At 32.0% G+C, this 27,098-nt stretch overlaps 1 protein-coding gene across 2 annotated transcripts; it reads left to right on the top strand.

Annotated features, from left to right (window-relative positions):
* LOC134720919 (uncharacterized) lies at nucleotides 1–27,098 on the top strand. 2 transcript variants are annotated; one of them, XM_063583494.1, is made up of 11 exons: nucleotides 1–836; nucleotides 2,297–2,762; nucleotides 3,168–3,254; nucleotides 4,879–4,913; nucleotides 5,572–5,662; nucleotides 6,031–6,111; nucleotides 6,841–6,928; nucleotides 7,324–7,358; nucleotides 9,212–9,308; nucleotides 19,609–19,654; nucleotides 27,017–27,090. In XM_063583494.1, the coding sequence occupies exons 1-10, from the start codon at nucleotides 589–591 to the stop codon at nucleotides 19,629–19,631; spliced, it is 1,251 nt and encodes a 416-aa protein (XP_063439564.1). In that variant the 5' UTR covers nucleotides 1–588; the 3' UTR covers nucleotides 19,632–19,654; nucleotides 27,017–27,090. The 2 variants fall into 2 exon arrangements, with proteins under 2 accessions (XP_063439564.1, XP_063439572.1); XM_063583502.1 differs by lacking the exon at nucleotides 1–836 and adding an exon at nucleotides 1,709–1,785 and having other exon boundaries at nucleotides 27,017–27,098.

The raw sequence follows: 27,098 nt of genomic DNA on the forward strand, positions 1-27,098 counted from the left end.
ATATATACAGGGGTCGGATGGGAAATATTCTGCATATGCCCAAATTAATATTTAAATTAGGTTGAGTTGCGACGGCGGTTTCCATTGGCTGCTGAAAGGATGCATGGTGCTTTCAAACTCCCATCATCCTATGCGCCTGTATGCTGCTTCCTTTAGCATCCATATTGCACATTTCTCACTACGAAAAAGAAAAAGCTATATTTTGTCAACATTTTGATAACATATCTGAATAGAAATTGAGAGTCTTTGTACATATATATATTCTTAATTACACGCCATCGTCTTTTAGGGACGAACTAGCAAGAAAACTACGACCATAGCGTATTTTTGTGTCTGAATATTTTTGTACCAAACCAAACTTATTTCTTTAAATTTTAGATTTGTATATATTTGTAGATTATATAATTGTTGTACATAAAAAGAGACATAAAGTAGCCAGTTTAGTTTTTGTATCAATACAGATTATAGTCTTGAACTTTTAGTGTTACGGTTTCAGTGTTTTATATTGCCTGCAGTTAAATTTTTGTAGTATTAAATTTTTTTAACATATTTGGTCAATATAATTTGTGTCATACTTATATTATAGATATGTTTAACATTAATCTTGATAAAGGTTTGAGAAGCGTTTTAATTGCAGGGGATTCCAACCTGAAGCAGCTTAAACCCATGTTTGATTACCCAGTTAGAACACTGTGCATACCTGGTGCCAGAGTACAGAATGACCGGAAAGAATTCTATTCCCAACTGATGAGTGCAATGAAGACGGAAAACCCAGACGAGATTGTTCTGCATCTAGGTTCGAATGATGTTTTCGGTGATGTTGAATCAACTTTGAGGTATTTTTACAAAAACGATAATTGGTTTACGAAAGCTTAAATATAAAATTCATGAATTTATTGTTTAGCTGCACCATACGCAATTACTACTGGATACAATTATGAATGATTGCATATGTTTGCCCTCTGAAATCATATTTATCTATGATAATTATTCATTGATATTATATAAAAACCCTATAAAAAAAAATCCCTTGTTTTTATGATACATCATGACATGTAATACAAGGTTACCGTAATACAAGTCATTTACCATGTGTTTACAATTATTGAAAGATGATCACAATTACGAAATAATTCTGAAGAAATTGATAGGACGACACTCGCCCGAAATTATATTTTAAAAAGAAACATATCAGGAAAAACATCGTCTTTTTCGGTTCATATACATGATGTCTATTATCTCGCCCAAAAAACCTTAAAACATTTTGTATGGCCCCACAAAGCTTTGACACATCTAGTTTTCTACTCTTTTCACCCTATTTATTGTCTAAAGAAAATGAGTAAACTTTATTGAAAAGTCCAGAGAATTCGGAATGAAATCTTGACCTGCAGAAAAAAAAATAACACCATAGATAAGTGATAGGTTAACCAATAAAATGGAAAAAAAACCTTGTATTTAGTGCATGTTAGAAGGAGGAACTTATTTAAAAACAAAACAATTCCAAAAATCTTGCCTTAACACATGGCATACATTTCGTAAGGCCAAAATAAAACATATGTCTGTTTAAGGTTACATACTTGAAATACATAGGGTAGGTATTTCGGTATTTCCATTTTATTTTACTCTTTTGAGTCATGTGTTTTTTTCTTGTCATGGTCCGAGTTGAACATGGGCCGAGTTACCTGTAAATTTAATTATTGGATTATTTCCCTTTGATATTGGTTAGAAAACATGGGGACAAAGTGTTTATTTCATCACACAAGTCGCAAATGGGCAGAGTTACCCGTAAATTTAATTATTGGATTATTTTCCTTTTATATTGGTTAGAAAACATGGGGACAGTGTGTTTATTTCATCACACAAGTCGCAAAGTTCCTTTAAACAGCTGTTATATCATGATTGTGAACATTAGGATGTATTAGGCAATTGATTTATATTATTGGCAACACTAACTTCACCTTTATGAAGAACACTGTTAAAAATTCTTGCCAAATGATGTTAAAGGTAATTTTTTGGTGCAAATGATAAAATTTACATGTATTTTACAAATCGATGGTAAAAATTGGCCAATCATATTAATTTTTTTCCCAAATTAACAGTAACCCATATTTATTTGAGATCTTTGACAAATCATGTAATTTGCTTGGCTGATTATTATGATTTAAAAGAAACATTTTTGTATAAAAAAAATTCCTAGTTTCTAATGTTAAAGAATTCAGTAGATATAGCTTATTTACTGTAATGAATATGATGAATATTATTTGCCTCATGTACAAGTTTATTATTTTGTCTTTAGATCTTATAGATTCCTGATGGAGAATTTACTGCTGGAATTTAAATCGTTGCAAATAGGTATTTGTGGCATACTTCCCCGTGCAGTAAACCACTATGAAAGTACTTATTGGAACATGTCAGCATTGCCAAGACTGCAGAGAGATGTTGAGAAGTTGAACTCTGGTATACAGTCTTTAACTGGTGGTTACAGTAGATGTTTTTTTATTGATTATGCCAAGCTCTTTCAACCTGCTGTTCATCTTGGAAGGGACGTACTTCATGTTAATAGAAATGGTGCTTTTATTTTGAAGATGACTTTAGAGAACTATTTAGCAGAGAGACAAAAGTGTGTGACATATATGAATGCAACCTTATTGTCTCCTGTACAGATACCTGATGTAGAATCTTTATCACCCAAGATGACCTATGCAGAAGTGGTGAGACTATCAGTACCTTCATCTGATACAAGGAACAGACCTTTTGACAAGGTATTTGATAATTATATGTATGAATAGAAAATATGAAAGCAAATACGTATTTGTCTATCACCTTCTTGCATTAGAAAGTAACATTTTATTTTCTATGATGTTTTTTAAATTGTCTCCCTGCCATTTTAATGCAGTTTATGCCTTTGAAAAAAATATAGTACATTTGTTCATAGCACATACTGATGTCCTAGATAATAAGAATAAAATATAAGCAAATCATTGAAATGTAATGACATAAGTATTACAAAAAAAGGGATATTATTTGAATATTATCTTTTTGTAAAGTGTGTATTATACTTACATGACTTAACGCAATTGAAACTGTTCATGTAACTGATGATTTTATATTATAAGTACATATATAAACATTTGCTGTTGAGAATAACATTTGAATGTTTATTACAGGATGTTGACCATCAGAATTCCTCTAGAACCCCTTCTAACAGGAAGAGATTGTGTTTAGCTGGGGCAAGAAGAACAATTAAAAGAAGAGTAAGTGAACAATTAAAATTTGTACCATTTAGAATAGAAATATATATCATTTTATGATACAAAATAAAGATAATATCATAAAATTAAAGATTCTCTATAACTTCTTATACAGCTATGATGGAACTCATTTAATGTTATAGGATAAATTGCTAAAAGATAAAAAAAAAAACAAAAAAAAAAAAAAAAAAAAAACTGATTAATGGTATGTACCCTTGTTTTTTTAAGATATAAGGCATATTTTACAGTATTGTGTTCTGTCTCCTACTTTCATGTTGCTAACGTGACGGAGACAAAAATGAGTAACGTTAGCGACATTTGGACATGTCACATGAGCAACAACATCTTTAAAAGTTAAAATGTATGCACACAGTGATGTTTAATATATGCCTGGAGTAATAAAATTGTACAGTCTGGTTTAGAATTTCTAAATATACCGAATGCCATTGGCAGGTGTACTTTATATCAAATGAATACACAAGAAACCAATTCGTAATAGTAACATTAGCAACATCTACTATCATGACATTACGTTTTGTTGCGAACGTCTTTTTGATGGACGGAATACATTTGAGGTCCTCTTGTAACCATATTACATACAACATACCTTCTTTGCTTCCCCATCATGTGAAGGAACTGACTCCGAATCTATTTCTGCAAAGGGCGATATCGTAATTCCCATACAGGAGAGTTACAGATCTAAATATATGTTGCTCACGTGACACTGATTTGGACGGAAACCTCGAGCAGTAACGTTCGCAAAAAATAAAACAGCCAATGATATTGATTCCTCAAGTCTTTTGACCCCCTTACGTCATCCAAATTTAATATGATTGCCATTTTCAATTATTTATAAAACCCGGGATAAAAATAACTACAATGGGCTGTCTGAGAACCAACAAGAAAATTGCGATCGTGACATACCACAATGGACGGAAAAGATGTGACGTTAGCAACAATATTATTAAATTACCTTTTTCAGCCTTTACCAATAAAAATCTGCCTTAAAGTTATGATTAAAACACAAAAGAAGACTTTTTATTAAAATATAAGTCCATGTTATTAGGCTCCACTTATAAATAATACTTCAAAATTCCACTCCAAATAAGCTGGATGTCAGTAAAGTAGGTCATGATGTCTATTCCATGTCCAATATTTTGAAATTGAAAACCCTCTAATTCTAACAAAAAACACAAACACAGAGTAATTTTTATTTTTATTTACTCAGAAAGACATATTTTATTCAATAACATAATGCATTACTCCATTACACAGTCTGTTTCACAGTTTCAGCAATTGCTTTTTTGATGGATACAAAAAAACAATAATTCCTTCTTATTGTAAAATCTGCCATAAGCCATTTAAGATTTGATGGGAAATATTCCCTCTAGATTTTCTATACACTTAACATTAGCACAGGTGATTTTCTTTTAAAAACTATGTAAAATAAATAAAGAACAGGCTTTTAAACTATATTAGAAAAAGAATTGACAGAGTTAGCATTCTAACTTTTTTATGGAACTAAACGAATAAACCAGAGGATTACTAATATCTGTCAAAAACAAAGACAAGAGAACATCCTAAATGTTATATAACTGTATTTGTTTTCATTACCTTATTAATTTAGTCTCAGAGAAAACCAAGAGGAACTTATAAAACAGGGTTTGTTATCATTGCATTATTGTTGATTTTTTATGTGTTTTGTTATTGTAATTGCGTTTTTCGTTATAGCCTGATTTAGTTTTAAATGCACATAAATTACCATGGCATGCTTTTAAAAAGTTAACATTCAAGTTTATTTTTAAATGTTTGCATGCTTATGTTTGTGATGATGTTAAACAAATAAAAAATAAATTTCAAGGCAACAACAGTTTTAGTGTTACAAATTTTAAATACTATCATGGAGCTTTTGGTTTAAAGGAGAAGTTATATATAAGTGTGAAAACTAGTACACATATGATGTATATATGAAGGCTATAGCACGTGTGAATTTATATTGTATTCTTAGAAAATTTACTTTCACATAAAATTGAGAATGGAAATGGGGAATGTGTCAAAGAGACAGCAACCCGACCAAAATAAAAAAACAACAGCAGAAGGTCACCAACAGGTCTTCAATGTAGCGAGAAATTCCCGCACCCGGAGGCGTCCTTCAGCTGGCCCCTAAACAAATATATACTAGTTCAGTGATAATGAACGCCATACTAACATGCTTAAAAGAAGGTTGAAAACAATGAAATATGAATAACAAATTCCATTAATCCCAAAATCACAGTTTTAAACTGTTTTATTTTTCTAATTCTACTTCAACTTTTTATAGATACAGTATAAAGAGGAATGAGATAGTCCTAGATGTTACTGATGATGTTGCTGTTATCTTGTCATCCTCAGTCATTTGTACTTTTTATCAGGTATTGTTTTGTTTACTTAAAGATTTATGCTGATATTGAAATGCAGAAAATTAAAATATCATTTATCAATTTCAACATTTACATTTTTAATTCTTTAATATAAAATATCTGTAAATATTAGTGAGACTTAAATTTTGAATTATAAGGGGAAAACATTTATAGAATATAATAGGTCAAAAGTACTATGTTGTTTGAATAAATTTGTTACTTTATCCCTTCTTGTGCATGAATTTGTAAAGTTAAGGTTTATAAAGCTTAAATTATTCATTAACCCTGTGAGATCATAGGAAATTTACTAATTATTGAACTTGAATTTTTATTTCATTGCATAAAGGCAGATATTTGATTAATTGTTGTACTTTTTTTAGACTGACACAAGAAAGCAACCTGTAGAATCTGTACAATTCAAGCAATCAAAGAAAACAGCAGTGACTAAGAAAGAAAAAAAAGTAATCTTGTTACATAGCTTCTATTCTGTAACCTGTTCAAATATTTACACCAACAAAATTTTAAAAGAATGAAAAAAGTAAATAAGTTGGTAGTGAACTAGCTTATGATATATAAACCACAAAATGTAATTACTTATTTGTATTATTTTAGATTAAGATTCTTCAAACTTTATTTTTCTTTTACATGTTCTGTTCAAAGTTTCAGTTTTAATAAAATCAACGGTACCAATTTTGTGGCACCAGATGCGCATTTCGACAATACATGTCTCTTCAGTGATGCTCGTGGCCAAAATATTTGAAATCCAAAGCTTATTTAAAAGATCAACATGCACAAATTTCTAATTCATTTTATGTTTGATGATGGGGAATTGATTTTTCCATGATAATACCTTTAACGATCACACAACATTTGAATTACAAGAATTTCATAAAAATTTTGACCGCTACAAAAAGTTTTCAAATTTGTGGCGGGAGTAGAGTTCTTACAATGGACCAGAGCGATTTATACAAGCTTGATAATGGTATTTTAAATTTTCAATAGATTGATCAGAAAAGGCACATACAATAGTGTTTTTTTTTTAGTGGGTGTTTGATTTCTTTTAACCAGCGAAAGGTGTTATTAATTCATGTTTACCTACAGACATTGAAATTTCAAATCATATCAGATTGATAGATGTAATATATATCTAAGGTTGTTCATTTAAAGTTCAATATTCAATATCTTTTCAGAGCACATATAATTGTCCTGTTTGTCCAGTAACATGCTCCAGAGAAGATTTTCTGATAGACCATGTTATTTGCCGTCATGCTAAAAAAGGTTTGGTATTACCAATTCTAAGAATTTAGATATTGTGATTTTCGAATTTGATATTTTGGTATATAGAAGAAGGAATTTGGAAACCTGACTGACAATAGGCATTTTAATATAAGGTTGATATTAGGATTAGTATAGGATTGAATGAGACTTCTCTGGGTATAATTTATCATAATTAGAACAGCAATTATAATATATTGATGAAGTACATTTTGATGATCCAAAAGAATAAGCAATTTGTCAAAGGCAGTTTCCAAGTTATTAAATATATTACTGGTATTAAAACTTTAAATTCCCTATACTTAATTTGTGTTAAAAGATTGATATGTACAGTAAAATAGGATTGCTGAATGCAAATCGATATGTATATATATATATGATGTATTTTTTTATTCCAGGTCAAACTCACTCAGTCAAAGAAATTTCTCTTAAGGTTTGTAATGTTTTGAATTCATTATGTCTGGTGATAATCATTTGAATATGTTGTGAATCAGTTTTTTAAAGCAATTGCTTTCATGCCGTCGTGTATGGCCATCTTTGTGACCCATATCAGAGACTCCGCCCAGATCAAGCCATAGTATTTTGTTAAACAGGCTCCTGGTCTGTCATTCTTAAACACCAATGTATGTTTTCTAATGCAATACATAGCTTGAAACTTTTGAAAAACGTTAGTGGATTTAAGAAGTTTCAGCATACGTTCTTGTAGATGTATTTTTGTATTTAGGGGGACAACCGTTTGACTATCAAAAAACATAGACGTCCGAGTGAAAAAAATGCATTTTTATACCTGCGATTCCGTTTTCCGTTCGTACGATGATCAACAAAATATGGAATCATTTCAGTTGTTGATTTAGTATTGAAAATTTGACTGAATTATCTTTTATAATATACGGTTTTATATGTTTAATTGGTGTTTTTTTAAGAAAGAGGTCAGGTGCTCTTGTTCATTCATAAAATTGTCGTTCATTCATAAATTTATCGTAAAATCAAAATCACTACACAGGTTATCAGGTTATACGTAGTGTCAAATGATTACCTGTAATCTAAAAATAGACAAAGTTAACTGACCTATTTTGTTGATTTGTTTGCGCAAATAATTTAGAGGAACGAAACCCTTGTTAAAAACACATTACAATAAGTTTGTTTTCCTTTTTTGTCATAACTCCGTAAGATTTATCGATCACCTTACTAATGAAATGGACCCGTCCAAACGTGATAGATGCCAATTAAGTCCAGATGAAGAGATATTTACAATTTGGAATTTTCTAGTTTCATAGATTAAAAAAAGTACATCATATTCAAAACTGGATATGCATGACAAATGATAAAACCATTATCCTCGTCTTTCCAATGGACGAGTCTACTACGTTTGTTGACCTTCGACGGTCCACCGTGTTTGCAATTTTATTTCACATGTTTTCGAAATATTGAAGATCATTTTCACAATGTTTCCTGAAAATTGGATAAATATCAAAGCAACTTAGAGCTGTTTGTTCTTGTTCGTTTAATGACGATTTAATGTCATGTTTGTCTGTGATGGCCCCTCTTTTCGGGATTTCACGAGAATTATAGTTATCTCGTACCGCATGAGGATGACACATATCAACTGAGCAATAATGTTTGGGACTTAGTTTTTAAGAAATGATGACAAAGTAACATTATGAAAATATTTTTAGTCAGCTGAAATATATATTTATTTTTTACATGTTTATGGCTTGTAAAATATTTTGTTTCTTTCCCGTTTTTCAACATTTGCGTCTGGAAAGTTGAAATGTTTTTACTGAAGTGTTAAATTTAAATTAATTATGAAAATTAAATCAATAAAGGAAATTATTGCCCAGTTACAAACACTACTAGGGGATAATCCATAATAATTTCTCTTGGAGTTATATGTTTCAGCACATGTATATTTGACCCCAACTTTAGCCTGGTAAACGTGTTGTCTCCTTGTGAAATATAAAACATATTAAAAATGACTTTCTGCTAAAGTCTTTAATTGGTATAAAGTTAAAACCTTCTTAATTCTCACTAGACAACACTCCTGTCATGTTTAATTCTTGAATATATGTGGATGAAAAAAAAGTCCCCAAAACATAAACATGGCAGCAATTGCTTTTACAGCCTTTCAGGCTTTGATTTAATTATTTTGTGCTTACTATAAGAAATGTTTGAATTATAGGTAGTTTATATATACAGAAGGAAAAAAGAAGAAATACATGTACCAATCTGACAATTTTTTACAAATTGATATATGTTTTTGAAAAACTTACTCTTTTATCTTGATAGGTACCAAAAATAGAAGAACCTGTGGAGGAGCTGAGGAGTTCCTTTGATGAGAATGACAAAGACATACATGACATAGAATATGTTAGTGTAAACATAGGTAAGAGTGTTATCATTTTTAAATGTGTTGGATGGCATAATCTTTTCAACTACATATAATATTGCAATAGATATAATGAAAACTCACAAACCGGATGTTATTACGTTACCTGTACGCTTCAAATTCGGTTAAAAGTACATTAAAACGGCGAATTCGAGGTAGGTGTTGTTTTATTATCGATTATATAGTAGTAATCGAACATTTGTTGATTCTTTAATTCAAAATGGCGAGTCCCTCCTTAGTTATGCCTGGTCAACTGTGGATTTGACGGCAACTTTTAGCCAATGAAAAAAATTGTTACATTCAAATTGCATTAGAATTGGCTATTGTCTTCAGTTTCATTGTGGTAAAAGAGTTCACGATGCTTTAAAAACAGATACATAGTTCTACAGTCATGATAGTCACATGTATAATGTGTATAAAATAGACCACATCTTGGTAACTCTTATTACGGTTATTTTTATTAGTCCATGGTCCTCTCTTCGATTTCATTATAGTGAAAGAGTTCACGGTGCGTTGAAAACAGATACTGTGAAAGTACTTTTATTTGTGGGGTACCAATTTTCGTGGTTTTCGTGGGTGACTCTATCCACGAATTTAAGTCATTGTAAGTGTCCAACGAAATAAAACAACCATTGTCAACATCAAGACATGGAAAGATCCTCATCAGTAGGTTTGAATACTGATATGATCTAAGGAATATATTGAATAACGTCAAAATTGAGAATACTTTAATGGCAGTAACAAAACTACAACCGCATGCAAGATTATACCCATTTTATCTTTAATAACCTAAACTGTACAAGTTTTGATCAAGGATTTGTATACAAATCCTTGTTTTGATCTTTTAATTCTCATAAAAAATATTTTGATCGATAAAAGGCAGATTTCCGGTGTTGATATGCTAGTATGATAAAGTGTTCATTTTATATCCTCATAGTTCTCGTACACTATGGGAAGTAATAATTTCATGGTTGGCTTGATCTTGATAAGAATTATTTGACAAATCAAGATACGTTTATAGCATTTGTTTATGTAACTGTTTTCTTGAGGTGACATGTTTATGGCCTAATTAACACCTTTGATAGTCTTTTATCTGTTGATCACTTTATTATGGGCTAATTAGTGTTATCACAACGATTTACACGGTCAATGTTTACTTTGCAATTTCCTTCAATACAGACTATTTTTAACTTTCGTTACTATAATTTTTCAATTATTTTTTTTTAAGAAAAAGAAAATCCACGAATTTAAAAACCCACGAACATGTAAATATTGCTAAAACCACGAAAATTGATACCCACGAATTAAAGTACTTTCACAGTACATACATGTAGGTCTATAGTCATGATATTCACATGTATAATCTGTATAAAATATACCACTTCTTGTTATGGTTATGGTCTCATGTGTAATATTTATAAAAGAGATCATAGTATGCTACTGTAAGTCTTAATTGGTCCCTCGCTTCGGTTTAATACAGGTATAAAAGTACATGATGTAATGTCAGAGATACATAGGTCCATGGTGCAATGTGTAATTTCATAAAATAAACAATGGCAGTCTTATTGGTCCATTGTCTTCTGTTTCATTGTGTTATAAGATTCCATAATGTGTTACTAACAGATCTATAAGTCCATGGTATCACTTGAGATATGTAAAAAAGAGACCATAACATGCTTTTGTCTTTTTATTTGGTCGGGTTGTTGTCTCTTTGACACATTCCCCATTTCCATTCTCAATTTTATTTTAACAGATATCCAATGTAGGTACATGGTCTCATGTGAAATATGCATTAGAAGGACACATCATGTTACCGTCCCATTGGTGCATGCTTTTTATATGTATCATTGTGGTATAAGAGTCCATGATGTGTGAATAACATATGTATAGGTCTATGGTTCAATGTGTATAATTCATAAAAGAGACCATGGTATGTTACTGACAGTCTTATTGTTCCATGGTCTTCTATTTTATTGTGGTATAAGAGTTCATGATGTGTTGATAACATATGCATAGGTCCATGGTGGTATGTGTCAAGTGTATAAAAGAGACCGTGGCATGTTAGGGTCTAATCGGTCCATGGTCTTTTGTTTCTCTGTGTGTTGAGGGTCGATAGTCTCATTTGTAATGTGTAAAAAAAACACCTTGGCACAATACAGGACTTTTAATTGGTCCCTGGTTTTACATGTATGTGTTATTGTGGTATAGGAGTCTCATTGGCAATCATTGCACATCTTCTTTTTTTTATGATCCATGTTTCTGGGTGATTTAAAAGTCCATAATGTGTTATAAAAAAAGATATATAATATATACCTATGGTCTGATGTTTAATTAATATGCATAAAAGAGACCATGGCATGCTACTACAATGTAGCTGTCTCATTGGCATTCATACCACATCTTGTCTATATAAGAGTCTAATTTGTGGTAAAAATAGTCCTCTATGTGTTTCTAACAGAGATAAAGATCCATGGTCTCATGTGTGTAATTCGCATAAAAAAGACCATGGCATGTTAATGACAGTCCAATAGGTCCATGGCACCCATGGTGTTGCTTATGTTAACTTCGAAACACTCAATTATGTATGATTTCCAAACTAAAAGACATTTCAGAATATTCACCCAACTAAGAACTGGCTATACAGAACTCAACTACTACAAGAACCGAGTAGGCCAAACCAACGCCATAGAGTCATGCAACTGTGAAGCTTCTAAAACGCCTCATCATTTCCTCTGGTGTGTCCCTGCTATGAGAACAAACATGAATATATGTTACACCAAATATTCAAAGAGGTCAGGGTCAGAAACCTCAATCTTCTATTTCTAACGAGACTGAACAGCGAGAACACAGAAAGGACAAAAGCCAAACTAAAAACAGTGGCACATTACATTCACAGAACAGGCAGATTTAATACTGCTGTTATACTGCTGTTCCTCAATCAGGACAATCTTAAACAGCGCATACTAATTTAAACCACAGAGGACATGGAGAGAAAAAAATGTTGAGAAAAACTGCACATTGAGACATTTCAGGCTAACAGGCCTTAAGATTGAGGAACTGAAATAAAGGTTCTATCAGATCTGTCTGAACTCGAGACTCAAGTAAATTTTGAGGTGGAAAATGCGGCAATTTCAGACAAAGGGTCCACAGTACATGAACCTTAATTTATTGAAAATTAACCTTTATCGGGGGAAAAAAATCGCCGCGATATAGCCTTTTTGTGCTAATGCGGCGTAAAGCAAATAACAATCAATCAATCAATGGGGGAAAAAACTAATATATTTTTTCAAAACTCAAATGAACATTTGAGTGCTGTAGAGGTGATCAAATAGCAAGAGATTCATCTTATTTTGAAAAAAAAATCTTGAGGAGCATGCCCCAAACCCCCCAATCGGGCCGATACTGGTAGAGATGGCCTACCAGGAATACCCCCATTTTTTTCTCTCGTTAGTCTTGTGGACTAAATATTCTCTAAAGTAAGGATCTAACAACTGCATGTACGCTTTGCCTTTGCCACAAAATACCTAGTATCTGATGCAGGACAGTCGCCATCTTGCTTACAGCTTCACCATTATGCATAAGTATCTGCATATCTGATTGGCTCCCTAAAAGTGACGTATTAGATATCCTTATTTGGCATTTGCAGAATATTTCCCAACTACCTAGTGATATTATAGACTGTAGTGAAATTGGGTGTAGCGTTTTCTTATTCCACATAAAATCCACGAATATTGTTTTATATTACAAAAGGGGGGGGGGGGAATTATAATGACTAGCCTAGTTTGTCATGTGTTCATTTAATCAGAGACATATATACATGTGTATATATGTCTCTGATTTCATGATCATTAAAATCGGAAAAAAATGCCAGTTCGGATCGACCATCCTTCACGACGTTTGGCTCTGAAATTACGTACCAATTCATCATTTCCGACATCTCCTACCTCGTTGATATGCAAAGCCAAAGGGTCTAAGACCCATCACGCAAGTACTAGATTAGGTCATTCAATATGATGCTCATTAAAACATACGGATCTCCTGTAATTGGTGATCGCAATACTGGTATACCAGTATTGTGGACAATACTGGTATATAATATTGGTGCCAGTATCGTATTCGTAACTTTAAAAAAAAACCAAAAAACAACAACAGAACAATACTGGTACATTACATACAGGGAAAACGGTACTATTTATTCTGCCATAGGCGAAAATACTAACATTTTCTAAATTTACCACTTTTTATAATAAAAACCTGGATAAAACAGTTAAATAGTATCATAACCAATTTCCAACGGAGCTGGTTTATGTTATCCATGCCCATCGTCATTTTACACCAAATTTATGAAATTTTGGAAGCCTTTTCGAATAATTCTCTAGAAAATATTTCAAAAGGTTTTAAAATTTATATTGTAAATTTACACACTGCAGTTATTCATAGATGAATAAAAAATATATTATATCCCCGAGGAACCAGTTATGACGCACCTAACGTTGTGTTTGTCCCTGCATTTAATCTACCATTTAAAAGAATTAGAAACACGGAATAGAATGAAAGATTGATCACTTGTTAATGTATTTCAATTATTAAACAGTTGATTTTTGAAACAGTAATAGCAATAAAAATCATGTTTGCTAACATTACAAACAGACTGTCAACTTATGATGGGTACCAGTAATGACGCACTATAAACAAACCAGTAAAAACCACTTGCAGTGTACCTGATGTTCGAAAAATTGCTTTAATCCGGATAATTTAAAGTTAACACTATTCAACAAATTCAATTTTAATAACAAATTTTGACATTTACAGTCACTTTTATGATCATGTTGATAGCAACACAATTTTTTTCATTAATTTAATTGTAACCTATATTTTATTTCAAATTTTATATAAAATTATTCAAAATTTATCAAAGTGACATATATATTCCATATACTTGAAAATAAGAAGTAATTGCATTCATAAAACAACATTGACATCAATACATTTATGAATGTATACTTCGTACAATGAATGAAAAAAATCGATAAACCATAGAAAATTATATCAGCGACGATCATTTGTTCTACAGTGATTCCCGCTTAAATGTAAAACCATGTCACATGACGGTCATATGATTTGAAAAACACAAACTGGGGCAGCATGTGCTTACATACTTTTGCCGGCCAAAGTGGATTTAAGACTGATAATCATTCCGGGAAGGGTAGACTGTTTTTGACCTTAATAAAATGGCGGAAATTGCATTATCTTTACTAATTCAAGCAATAATAACATTTCTGGACAGAGTTTGAGGCATCTATGTTGTAGTCATATGACCTTCACCATCATGTTATGAATAGAAGTTATCGATGACGTCACAGCTTTTGTTTAAAAATATAAAACCCAAAACTAAATTGGTGCGTCATTTCTGGTCCGCGTCAAAACAGGTACCAAGACGATACTCTTACATCCAATCACAGTGCTCTCAAGTTGACTTCCTAAGCCCTGTCAAAAGGCCAACCTAATGCTAGGAAAATGTGATACTACCGTTTTCCCTACAGTATTGTAGTTGTATTAGCTTTAAGTAGCAATTTAAATTTCTTTTAACCAAATATCACTCTAGTACATACTTAACAGTCTTATTAAATATGGTAGTGTATTCCAATCTTTGATGGTAGGTGGAAAGAAGTATATACATGTACATGTATGTAGGTGTTTGTTGAAGTTTGAAGGTTTCTAATTTTACTTTGGTTGTATTGCCGATTGTGTTGTCCTGCGTTGTTGATCTACATTATCTAGAATATTCATTACTATCTTTTTATTTATAAAGCTTTGTGATACAAGCAAAGTCTTTATTTTCCGTCTAGTCTTTACTGAAGGTAAATTTAGCTCATTTACACAGGCACTCCTCTCAGAATTATTTTTCCTATATACCTTCGTTTATATGTGTGTTATATAAAGGTATATTGGAAAAAAATCTGAGACGAGTACCTGTGCTAATTCAGTAAACTTGAAACTGAACCAGGTTCTCTGCTGTATTGCTCATGTTGATGTTTGATGAAACGCGCTGATCTTCTTTGTAACATTTCTATCTGTTTGTTGTGGTTTTCTTGATATGGATCCCATGCACTTCTTGCATATTTGACTTTTGGACTGACAATGGCTTGATATGCTCTTTTCCTCATTTCTTTTGGGAATTTGCCACTGCACGTCTGCTTTGGTGAGAAATTCTTGAAATTTATAGGATACCAGATATATTATATGTTATTCAGGTCTCAGACAGGGTATATACTGTGACATTCCCAGCTTAGAGTTTATATTCCCTGAGCCGAAGGCGAAGGGGATATAAGACCTAAGCCGGGAATGTCACAGTATATACCCTGTCTGAGAACTGAATTACACATATATTACGGATTACCCCTGATTTAATGTTATTTTCCAGTGCAAGTATTTGTTGACAACACAAATATGTTGAAAACCCCAACCTGATATGTTCGGCATACATTGTATGTGAAGGATTTTTTAATTTGCTGTGAACATAATTTTATTGTGTATGTAATAATTTAAATAACACTTTTAGCATTAAATTTAAGTATTTAAAGTGAAAATTTCGTGATTTTATATTAAAAATGTATTAAAAGTTGACTGACGCACATCATTATTTTCCTTCTGTGAGCCTCTGACAGTCCCAAAGCTTTTGACTACGTCACATAGTAACCAGTGTTATAATGACGTTTTTGAAGTTCCAATAGGGTATAAAAAATTAAAAACGTCGTATATACCCCGGCAGGTTCCAGAATATATACTGACATCTCTGTGTTGTTATCCAATCACAAACCTCGACACATTTGTAATCCGTAATATATGATTATATTATATATCTGAGATAAGTTGCCTGGACCCCAATTTCTGGGAATTTTTTTGTTGATTATTATAGGGAATCAATGAAGCATGATTGTATTAAATTTTCAGAAAATCAAGATTTCATACTCTAACATGTCTTACATGTCTAAGGAAAGCACCCCAGAGCATTGCCAGACATCATTATTATTTCATGTATTTGGTCTAACTCTATCTGTACATGTATTTAATCCATACTGAAAATTGTAGTTTTTGGTACATGTAAGTACTATTTCTTGATACATTAGAATACATGTAGGCTTGACAGTGATAAACTAAATACTACAACTGAGTAATTACTTTGTAATTTGTAAGAATAGTACATGTATATAATATTGATGAAGGCAAGTTTTAATTCATGACAATCAAAGATGATTTGACAAAGTTATTTTGTCTGTGACATGCTTCCAAAAAGATAAGATCTTAATATTGCCTTAGACTATAAAGTATATATTTCAAATTATGAACCAAAGTATATATTTCCCAGGTATTCATATGTTTTGCATGTATTTTTTTTTACCCACCTACACTGTATGATAGAAGAGGGGCATTATGTTTTCTCGTCTGTGCGTCTGTTTATCCATCTATTTGTTTGTCTATCCAGCTTCAGCCAAGTTCAGGTTAAAGTCACTGCTTCATACTTTGTACATATGATGTCTCATGTTAAGAAGTTTCTGTCAGTCACATGTCCAATGTCCTTGACCTCATTTTCAGGATAACTATATTAGGCATGTGCATACCTTGCAAGGTCCATGTCCATCAGACAGTTTTCACTTGACCTCAACCTCATTTCATGGAGCAGTGAACAAGGTTAAGTTTTGGTGGTCAAGTCTCATATCTCAGATACTTCAAGCAATATTTATAGTGTATTTGGTGTATGGAAGCACTGTAAGATGTACATGTCCAAATGACAGGTGTCATCTGACCTTGACCTCATTTTCATGGTTCAGTGGAATAATAGTTTTTGTGTTTTGGTCTGTTTTTCTTTTATGCAATAGGTCTACTATATTTGGTGAATGGAATGATGGTAAGGTGTACATGTCTAGCTAGCAGTTGTCATCTGATCTTGACCTCATTTTCATGATGAATGCTAAGTTTTAAAAAAATTATCTTTTTTATGATACTGAAAATTACTATCATATAAAAAAGAAGATGTGGTATTATTGCCAATGAGACAACTATCCACAAAAGACCAAAATGACACAAACAGTAACAACTATAGGTAACCGTATAGCCTTCAACAATGAGCAAAGCCCATACCACATAGTCCGCTTTAAAAGGCCCCGATAAGACAATTTAAAACAATTCAAACAAGAAAACTAACGGCACTTCATACTATACATGCAATAGGTCAACTGTATTTGGTGTATGGAAATATTTAAAGATCTCTATGTCCATGATGTTAGTCGTGTAGGTTTTATTTGACCTCGACCCCATTTTCACGGTTCATTGCTCATTGTTAAGTTTTTATAAGACTCAAAAAAAAATTTTGGATTGTATAACAGTATGATGTCGTTGTCTGACTGTGTTGTCGTTGTCCGAAGACACATTGGTTTAATAACTTTAGTTTGAGTGAATAGATCTTCATGAATTTTTTTCAGAAGGTTCAATACCACAAAAATATGTTGGAATTAGGGGCCAAAAAGAAGCATGTTTCTGGTTCAAAAACAATCAAGACAATAACTTGTGTTTTAAGTGTATGGATCTCTCTGAAATTGTACTACAAGGTTCAATCCTGCAATGGATCCCTTTTTGAAGGGCTTCCTTTTTTAAAAATTTAAAAAATTTAGAATTTTGTTTTAGGAAGAAATCTTCAATTGTGCACATAGTTTTTTTTTAGATCTTTGACCACATAAATTTTGTGACAAAAACCTATATTACAGTATGTCAAAAATTTGATCACAATCCAAATTCAGACAGAATCAAGCTTGAATAATGTGACCAAATTTGCCCCAACTGTACAAGGTTCAACCACTGGGGTCTTATAAAGCTGTGCCCTGCGGAGCACCTGGTTGTGTTTTGGTCTGTTAAACTATAAGTAGTAGGTCAACTATATTTGTTGTATTGAGGAATTGTTAGCTGTAAATGCCTGCCTGGTATGGTTCATTTGACCTTGACCTCATTTTCATGGTTCATTTGTCAATGTTTAATTTTCTTGGTTGATGTTAAGTTTATGTGACAGTTGTAATAAAACCTTTATATTTATGACTATCAACATAATATCAATGATTAGTTAAGAAGGGGAGACATTTCAATGTGTACATGTGCACTCTTGTATCATTTCATGATGGTCACTTGAGACTTTGAATGACCTATTTTTACAAGAATTGTAAACTTGTACAACACCTGCCCTGGGTGTACCAGTTGCTATAAAAGTCTTCTGAACTTAAAGGTTACCGACAGTGACACTATGTAAAAAGATAATTGCCGGAAATTGAAACAACAGCTGCTAATGCAAATATCAAGAAATTTTCCAGAATTTTTCTTTTGTAATTTACAAAGTTTCATGGTAAGATTAAGCAAGGTATGCTTCATTTATCATGTTTATATTTCTTTCCTGTAGTCATATAGCATTTAATAATACCCTTAAGAATACCAGTTTTGATCAAGGAAGGCTGCACTATCATATGTGGTGTTTTTTTTATCCTAAAGGCATTGTAAAGTATTTGGTAATTTATCGGTGTTATTCTTAAATCATAAACACAGAACCCAAAAGGCTATTACTACCAATGTACCCTATTGTCGCCTACATGAATAATTACTTCACTGTTAACCTAAATTTACTAATCTGTATCAGCTGGAATATTTTCTTTAACCTTTGGTTTAATAGATAAAATACATGAAATCTTTTGTTTTGTTGCCATCTAAGACATCATTCAGCAGGTTTTGAGCTAATTTGGCACAAACTTTAACCCTCTACAACCCTATTAATGGTCAAAAGGCAAAGATGGAAGAGTCAAAATATTTTAACTGTGAACAGAACCCACCTCCTCTTTGTTGAAAACTTTTAAACTAGCAATTACTTATTTTAAAAGTCAGTTAATTTAGACCAAATATATAAAAAAAATCTTACACAAAGTTTCCTTATCTATTTGAGCTTCCAGCTTACCAATCGAAAGCTTTTGCAATGTTTTATGACCAGTAAATGAAAATAGCACTCTCCATACAAGTCACAATTGTATTTGAAGTAAGTTTACCACCGGAAGACCTTCAACACAGAGCCCTGGCTCACAGCAACAGTAATTAAGCTATATCAGGGCCCCAAAATGGAAAGTGTAAAAACTAGCTCTTTATGTCTGCTTACTAACAAATAATATATATATACACAAAATATGTGCCTATACATGTATATACATTGTAGTATTAAGCCTATCAATTAAATTTGTAGATTATGATAACTTATTGATTATTCCAGGGAAAGAAGAAGTACAAGATTAAATAACACAGCAAATGAGAATACTGTAAGTTTGATCATTCACAATTTCTTTTCTAACTAAAATTGTGCCCACTTTTTGGCAATTCTTTAATTTTCTTATTTAATTAAAATGTCAGCACACTTCCAGCTGACATTTAAGATTATCTGTGAATGAGTTTTTTGTATTCGTTTCTGGATAAAAGTAATGATTATCAAATGTTAAGTTCATTTTTTTCTGGCATTCGTGACTTTCTATTAGAAAGATGTGCACATTGACAAAAAGTTGAACTTTCAAAATCTTTTAATGAATACTTGAAAGATCACTGACATTATGGAATTTCTGTTGATAAAATTGTGATCATGTAATCTTTTTAATGTAAAATTTGGTGCAAATGTCAAAAATAATTGTATTTATAGCATCTATATCTAGAATCAGTGGAAATACCACATCAGAAAATGAAGAAAGATTAATTGGTTTGACAAATATATATGCCTTTCTAAAGGTGGTTTAACTGTATTTAAAATTAATATTGACATCTGATAAGTTTCAGATACTTATGATAAAATCAAGCAATGGAAAAATTTCTCACCCTTTTCACAGTGTATCCTAAACTCTGTCTGACCGACAAAATGTCATACAAAAAATCATTCGAAATTGCTATGAGGATGGATATAAAAAAAATCTTAAAATGCACAAAAGAGCTGCAAGGATTATACTTGATGCACCAATACTAACACCTAGTATAAATTTATTTAAAGAGCTAAAATGGTTGAATTTCGTATCATAATATTCTTGTTCATAAAATTCTAAACGATAAAGCACCTGAGTACTTAAAGGAACTCTGTTGTCCAATTGTTAAACTACATAGTAGAAATCTAAGGTCATCTGCAAATAATAATTTAGCTGTTGTACGACCAAACACAAATTCAATGAAGAAATCTTTTGCATATGTATCTATACTAGAACACACCTGCAAAATCGCGTGGAAATAGAGCGTATGTAAACTGTTAAAAAAATATACTGACTGGAGAATTTCCGGAGATGTATCAAAAGTCAAAGGTCAATGAAGGTACTTAGGGACTTGGCACATTTTTTTGCCCTCCCACTATTTTCCAAAACCGATTTTTATTCCTTCTGTTTTTTTGTACTCTATGAACATACATATATCATGTATATCATGTATATACTTTACTCACTATACAGAGAATTTCAGGAGAGGTATCAAAAGTCAAAGGTATTTAGGGACTGAGCACATTTTTTTGCCCTCCCCTTATTTTCCAAATACCAGTTTCTATTCCTTCTCCTTCGCCATGAATAGAAAAGACCCCCCCCCCAGGATAACCATTGTAATTATAGTAAATTATAACAAATGCAGTTTATTCATAGTACATGTATACAGAAATGTATCTGCATTGATGGCTGTTGATAGTAAACTATAGGCGGATCCCAGGGGAAAGCCTTTGCGTTGAAAAAAAATATTGATTTTATGGGGAATCACTGAAGCACGACAGGAACGCCCCCCTCCTTTTGGTCAGTCGGTGACTTCCTCCCTTATGAAAAGATCTGGAACCGCCACTGTAAATTAATTGATAGTAAATAGCAAATATTATTTATATTCATTTTCCTTCCAAAATAACCCAAATTGAAACACGTACATTATAAAGCAAAGATGATACATGCTAGCAAATTTATATACTTTATTCATAGTCTTTGTATCAAATTTGTATGTTCAAAGTAAAAACACAAACCGGAAGTCTAATCTGACTTAATTTTTGTCCAATGACTGGAAAATATCCGGACGCATTCTTTTTCGTTTTTATCCCAAAGTAACCCAAACTGATACATGTAGATCATAAAAATGGATGACAAATGCGACTATACATGTTACCTATGGGACACAGGGACATGATGATTAATTTATTGTGGAAGGAGGAGAAGCAACACACAAAATGGGGTCTTCTTGTTTAATAGTATAGATATAAATAACTCGTCTAAACATCAACCCAACAATGTTAGATCTGTAAATTTGCTTTTGCAAATTTTTTGTTCTTCCCTAGCCGGGATTCGAACCCATGCTACTGTGATATCGTGACACCAAATCCCAAAGGTAAAACAAAAAATTTAAGTTCATTAGACCACATTCATTCTGTGTCAGAAATCTATGCTGTGTCAACTATTTAATCACAATCCAAATTTAGAGCTGAATCCAGCTTGTATTTTGTGTCCATATTTGCCCCAACGGTTCAGGGTTCAACCTCTGCAGTCGTATAAAGCTGCGCATCTGGCTTTATATGATTTCAAAAACCCAAGTAGAATCAGGTGAGCGATACAGGCTCTTGAGAGTCTCTAGTTTATTATGGACCCAGTTTTCAAGTTGGTCCAAATCAGGATCCAAAATTAAACTTTGTTTGATATCAACAAAAATTAAATCCTAGGGGTTCTTTAATATGCTGAATCTAAATGTGTATTTATATTTTTGATTATAGGCCCAGTTTTCAAGTTAGTATACAAATTTGGGTCCAAAATTAAACTTTGTTTGTGTTAACAAAAATTGTATATACAGGGTTCTTTGGTACATATGCTTTATAATCTAACCAGGAATTTAGATTTGGGATATTGGACCATAATAGGTCAGTCAGGGGTACTACTTGAACAAGTGTATTTTATTTACTTGAAGAAGTGAAAAAAAATATACACATATAAGTAAATTAATAATGTTTGAATAATCTCCCCTTAATTTTCTGAAAAATGTACTTGTATAAGTAAATTTTTCTTACAATCCAACAAAAATCCTCAAGTTTTGAGGTGTAAAATCATGCCTTTAATGATTTTTCCCAGGTTTGCTCAAATTTTTTCATTAAAGTTCAATGTTTCATCTAATTGATCATCAAAGAAACTGATTGAGCAAAGATCTTGTATATTTGCGCAAGGCCTTCAAAAATTGCTCCTTTGGGGCTTGTAAATGAGCAGTGTTTAGAAGATAACAGACAAATGGGACTTTCATTGTCCATGAAATTACACTTAAATGATTAGTAAAGACATCTGCAAAGGGTACACAATCTAAAATTCTATTAGAGCAAAGAAATATTCAAAATTTAAGAAAAGAAGAAAGGTTGATTTTTTTACCTATACAAGTAAAAAAATCTGAATGCCGAAGGGACATAACTCAGCCAATATTTTTTTTACCTATACAAGTACAAAAAATTCACTTGTATAAGTATCCTACAAATTTACTTATATGTGTATATTTTTTTTAACTTGTTCAAGTAAATAAAATACACTTGTATGAGTAGTACCCCTGACTGTAGGTAATGTCCAATTTAAAATTTATAGTTTTTAAGTAAAAGTTCTTAGACCACATTCATTATATGTGTCAGAAACCTATGTTGTGTCAACTATTTAATCTCAATCCAAATTTAGAGCTGTATCAAGCTTGAATGTTTTTCACTACTTGCATGCCCAAATGTTCAGGGTTGGAACTCTTCGGTCGTATAAAGCTGCGCCTGCAGAGCATCTGGTTATGAATATAAAAGCATTAAACACTAACAGAATTGTTAACACGTTGTGTTGTGAAAAATATAAAACTTCCAAAATAATCTGTATTGTGTATGTTCACGTATCTAAAAAAATACAAATCAATCAAAACTGACCTTTAAATATTGTGTGTGCAAAAATATGTTTCCCTTATTCATGTTATTTGTCATCATTCTGTTAGATGCATCATCTCATTGAAAAATGGAAATTGACTTGTCCTAATGGGAAGAAGTCAAATTAAAGTATACTAAATATAAACAGATCATTTGGAATTTTCTTGTTTCATAGATAATTGAAAAAAAATTGTCCAATTGGATATAAAAATTGGGAATGCATGCCACCAGATATCCTCTTTATTCCAGTGGACCAGTCTTTTATGTTTTTTACATAAATGCATGTTGAAAATTATTTCTGTACAACATGTTTGCATTTTTTATCAGTTTTTATACCCCATGCAACGAGTTGCGGAGGGTATAATGTTTTTGACCCGTCTGTCCGTCAGTCTGTCCGTCAGTCCTGTTTCTTGTCATCGCAACTCCTCTCAAACCACACAACAGAATTTCACGAAACCTTTTCAGATAATAAGGACATACTATGTAGTTGTGCATATTGACGGGAAATTGCGATTCAATTTTTTTTCTAGGAGTTACGCCCCTTTGAACTTATTTACTTTAGTGTACTACTGCAACAGTTTGTCATCGCAACTCCTCTCAAACCACTCAACAGAATTTCATGAAACCTTTTAAGATAATAAGGACATACTATGTAGTTGTGCATATTGACGGGAAATTGCGATTCAATTTTTTTTCTAGGAGTTGCGCCCCTTTAAACTTATTTACTTTAGTGTACTACTGCAACAGTTTGTCATCGCAACTCCTCTCAAACCACAAAACAGAATTTCACGAAACCTTTTCACTTAATAAGGACATACTATGTAGTTGTGCATATTGACGGGAAATTGTGATTCAATTTTTTTTCTAGGAGTTACGCCCCTTTGAACTTATTTACTTTAACGTACTACTGCAACAGTTTGTCATCGCAACTCCTCTCAAACCACACAACAGAATTTCACCTTTTCAGTAAATAAGGACATACTATGTAGTTGTGCACATCGACGGGAAATTGCGATTCAATTTTTTTTCTAGGAGTTACGCCCCTTTGAACTTATTTACTTTAACGTACTACTGCAACAGTTTGTCATCGCAACTCCTCTCAAACCACACAACAGAATTTCACGAAACCTTTTCAGTAAATAAGGACATACTATATAGTTGTGCATATCGACGGGAAATTGCGATTCAATTTTTTTTCTAGGAGTTACGCCCCTTTGAACTTATTTACTTTAGTGTACTACTGCAACAGTTTGTCATCACAACTCCTCTCAAACCACTCAACAGAATTTCATGAAACCTTTTAAGATAATAAGGACATACTATGTAGTTGTGCATATTGACGGGAAATTGCGATTCAATTTTTTTTCTAGGAGTTGCGCCCCTTTGAACTTATTTACTTTAGTGTACTACTGCAACAGTTTGTCATCGCAACTCCTCTCAAACCACAAAACAGAATTTCACGAAACCTTTTCACTTAATAAGGACATACTATGTAGTTGTGCATATTGACGGGAAATTGTGATTCAATTTTTTTTCTAGGAGTTACGCCCCTTTGAACTTATTTACTTTAACGTACTACTGCAACAGTTTGTCATCGCAACTCCTCTCAAACCACACAACTGAATTTCATGAAACTTTGTAGATAATAAGGACATACTACTAAGATGTGCATTTAAACAAAAAAAATTGATTCATTTTTTTTTCTAGGAGTTACGCCCCTTTGAACTTATTTGCTTCAATGTACTTCTGCAACAGTTTGTCATCTCAACTCCTCTGAAACCACACAACAGAATTTCATGAAATTTTGTAGATAATAAGGACATATTATGCATGTAGAATTTCTAGATGTGCATATTGACAGGAAATTATTATTCAATTTTTTTTCTTATACAATTTTTTTCCTTACACTTATTTAATTTCTCCAATGACAATGTGGGGACATGGGGTATGTGAGCGTGCTCACTAAGGTTCTTTAATTGTTCTTGAATATTATTACTCACTTTAGTTTCCTGAAATTGACAATGAGCAACCTCATCCTGATCGGTTTGGGAAAAGATGGTTTAATTTCGTCTTTGTCCGTGGACACATGTAATGCAATGTTTATGATAGCTGAGCAATAATATTTCATCTAAATAAAAATTTAAGAAATGTCATGAATTCAGAATAGCATACCAAACATTTTGTTAGAAAGGTGAAATATATATTTTTTGGAAGATTTTTTTTTCTTTTCTTTTTTGAACTGACCAACCCGAGTTTTTCATAGGAAAAATCCGTAAACCAAAAAATTTAAAAACCCTGGCCTTATTGTGCATTTACATTTTGGACCCTGAATTGAAATTAGTCCATATGAAGGTTTGAAGAGTTAAAAATAAAACTTTGTTTGATTTCAACTAAATTTCAGCCCCTTTTATTACTGAGGCAAAATATATTTGCCGAGCATGGCGAGGCGAATTTTTTTTGGTAAGACGAAGCTCTGAGAAAAATAACTCAAAATCGTGTATTCTGAGCGTTTCCTGGACTCCTTCTTAAATAGAAACGCAAATCATTTTTAGCTATTTTTTGACAATATTATGGTCTGAAAGCAAAAACATAGATTCATTGTTATTCAAGACTTTCAAGTTTTACAGATATTAAAAAACATTAAAAGACCGATATGTAGGATAATGCAAAAATTGCAATTTTCATAATCATCAATACCAGATCTGTCTGTCTGTTCTTGTCTTGTATTGTGCTGACTTGAGATTTTTTATGACTAGATTTAATGGGGCACTAGCTACGAGATATATACAAAAATCTAAAGTTTGATTTTTTTCTGTTCAATCAATATTGAAAGTGAAATAGTAAAATAACAACTCACTTTTTGCATCCAAAAAGGTTCAATTTTGTCAAATTACGCTAAGAAATATTGATAATTAGTTATTCACTTGCAAGTGAATGAGACGACCTCTTTAAATCCATATTCATGTGAACTTCAATTTAACCCCTAACTAGAGATTGACAATGCATGCATTGTATGTGTACTGGTTATTTAAAAGAAAAAGAATGTCAACAATGAAAGTGAAACTATGGTAAATCATTTGATTATTAATTTGTTGCACACAAAATCATTCTTATACGGTTAAAAAAAATGGGAAACATCTATTTTTGATCTATAAAATCAAATCAAATGGATCTATTAAAATCCAATTGCACGTGTTGGTTTAATCTATTCATATCTTTATTTATGTTTACATCACTTATATGGTCATCTGAGGTCGAATTGATAGCTAATTATATGGTGTCTGGACTAAAATACACACAAAACGAACCTTTATACTGTATTAACAGGTATGAAATTTTTTTTTTGCCCCATTTATGGGAATAATGTTTTCTGGTCTGTTTGTTTATTCCTCTGTCAATCTGTTCGTTTGTCCCGCTTCAGGTTATAGTTTTTGATCGAGGTTGTTTTTGATGAAGTTGACAAGGCTTAATTATAACAATTGAACATTACTCAGTAGTAGTTAAGGAAGAACATGTATTATGAGGGGCATATGTTATTGCAGATACAGACACACCGTCACCTTAATGCATTTTTCAAGAATTTCAACATTGTGTATGTATTTATTTAAGGAATAATTATTGAAGACTGAGTTTTTCTAATTCTTTAATTTTAAAGTAGAATATTTGTTTTCATTTCAAGGTTGAGGAACAGCTTTGTAGAAATTTCTATTTCTGAACTATCTGATGAATAAAAAGCTTTTAATTCTCTATCTTTTTATAGGAAACATTTCCTGAAAAACAGGCTGAACAATATATCAGGTTGAAGAAAGACAAAGATGGTTTTGTTGTAAGATATATAGATG

The sequence above is a fragment of the Mytilus trossulus genome, chromosome 1 (genome assembly GCF_036588685.1).
Source record: "Mytilus trossulus isolate FHL-02 chromosome 1, PNRI_Mtr1.1.1.hap1, whole genome shotgun sequence".
Lineage (NCBI taxonomy): Eukaryota > Metazoa > Mollusca > Bivalvia > Mytilida > Mytilidae > Mytilus > Mytilus trossulus.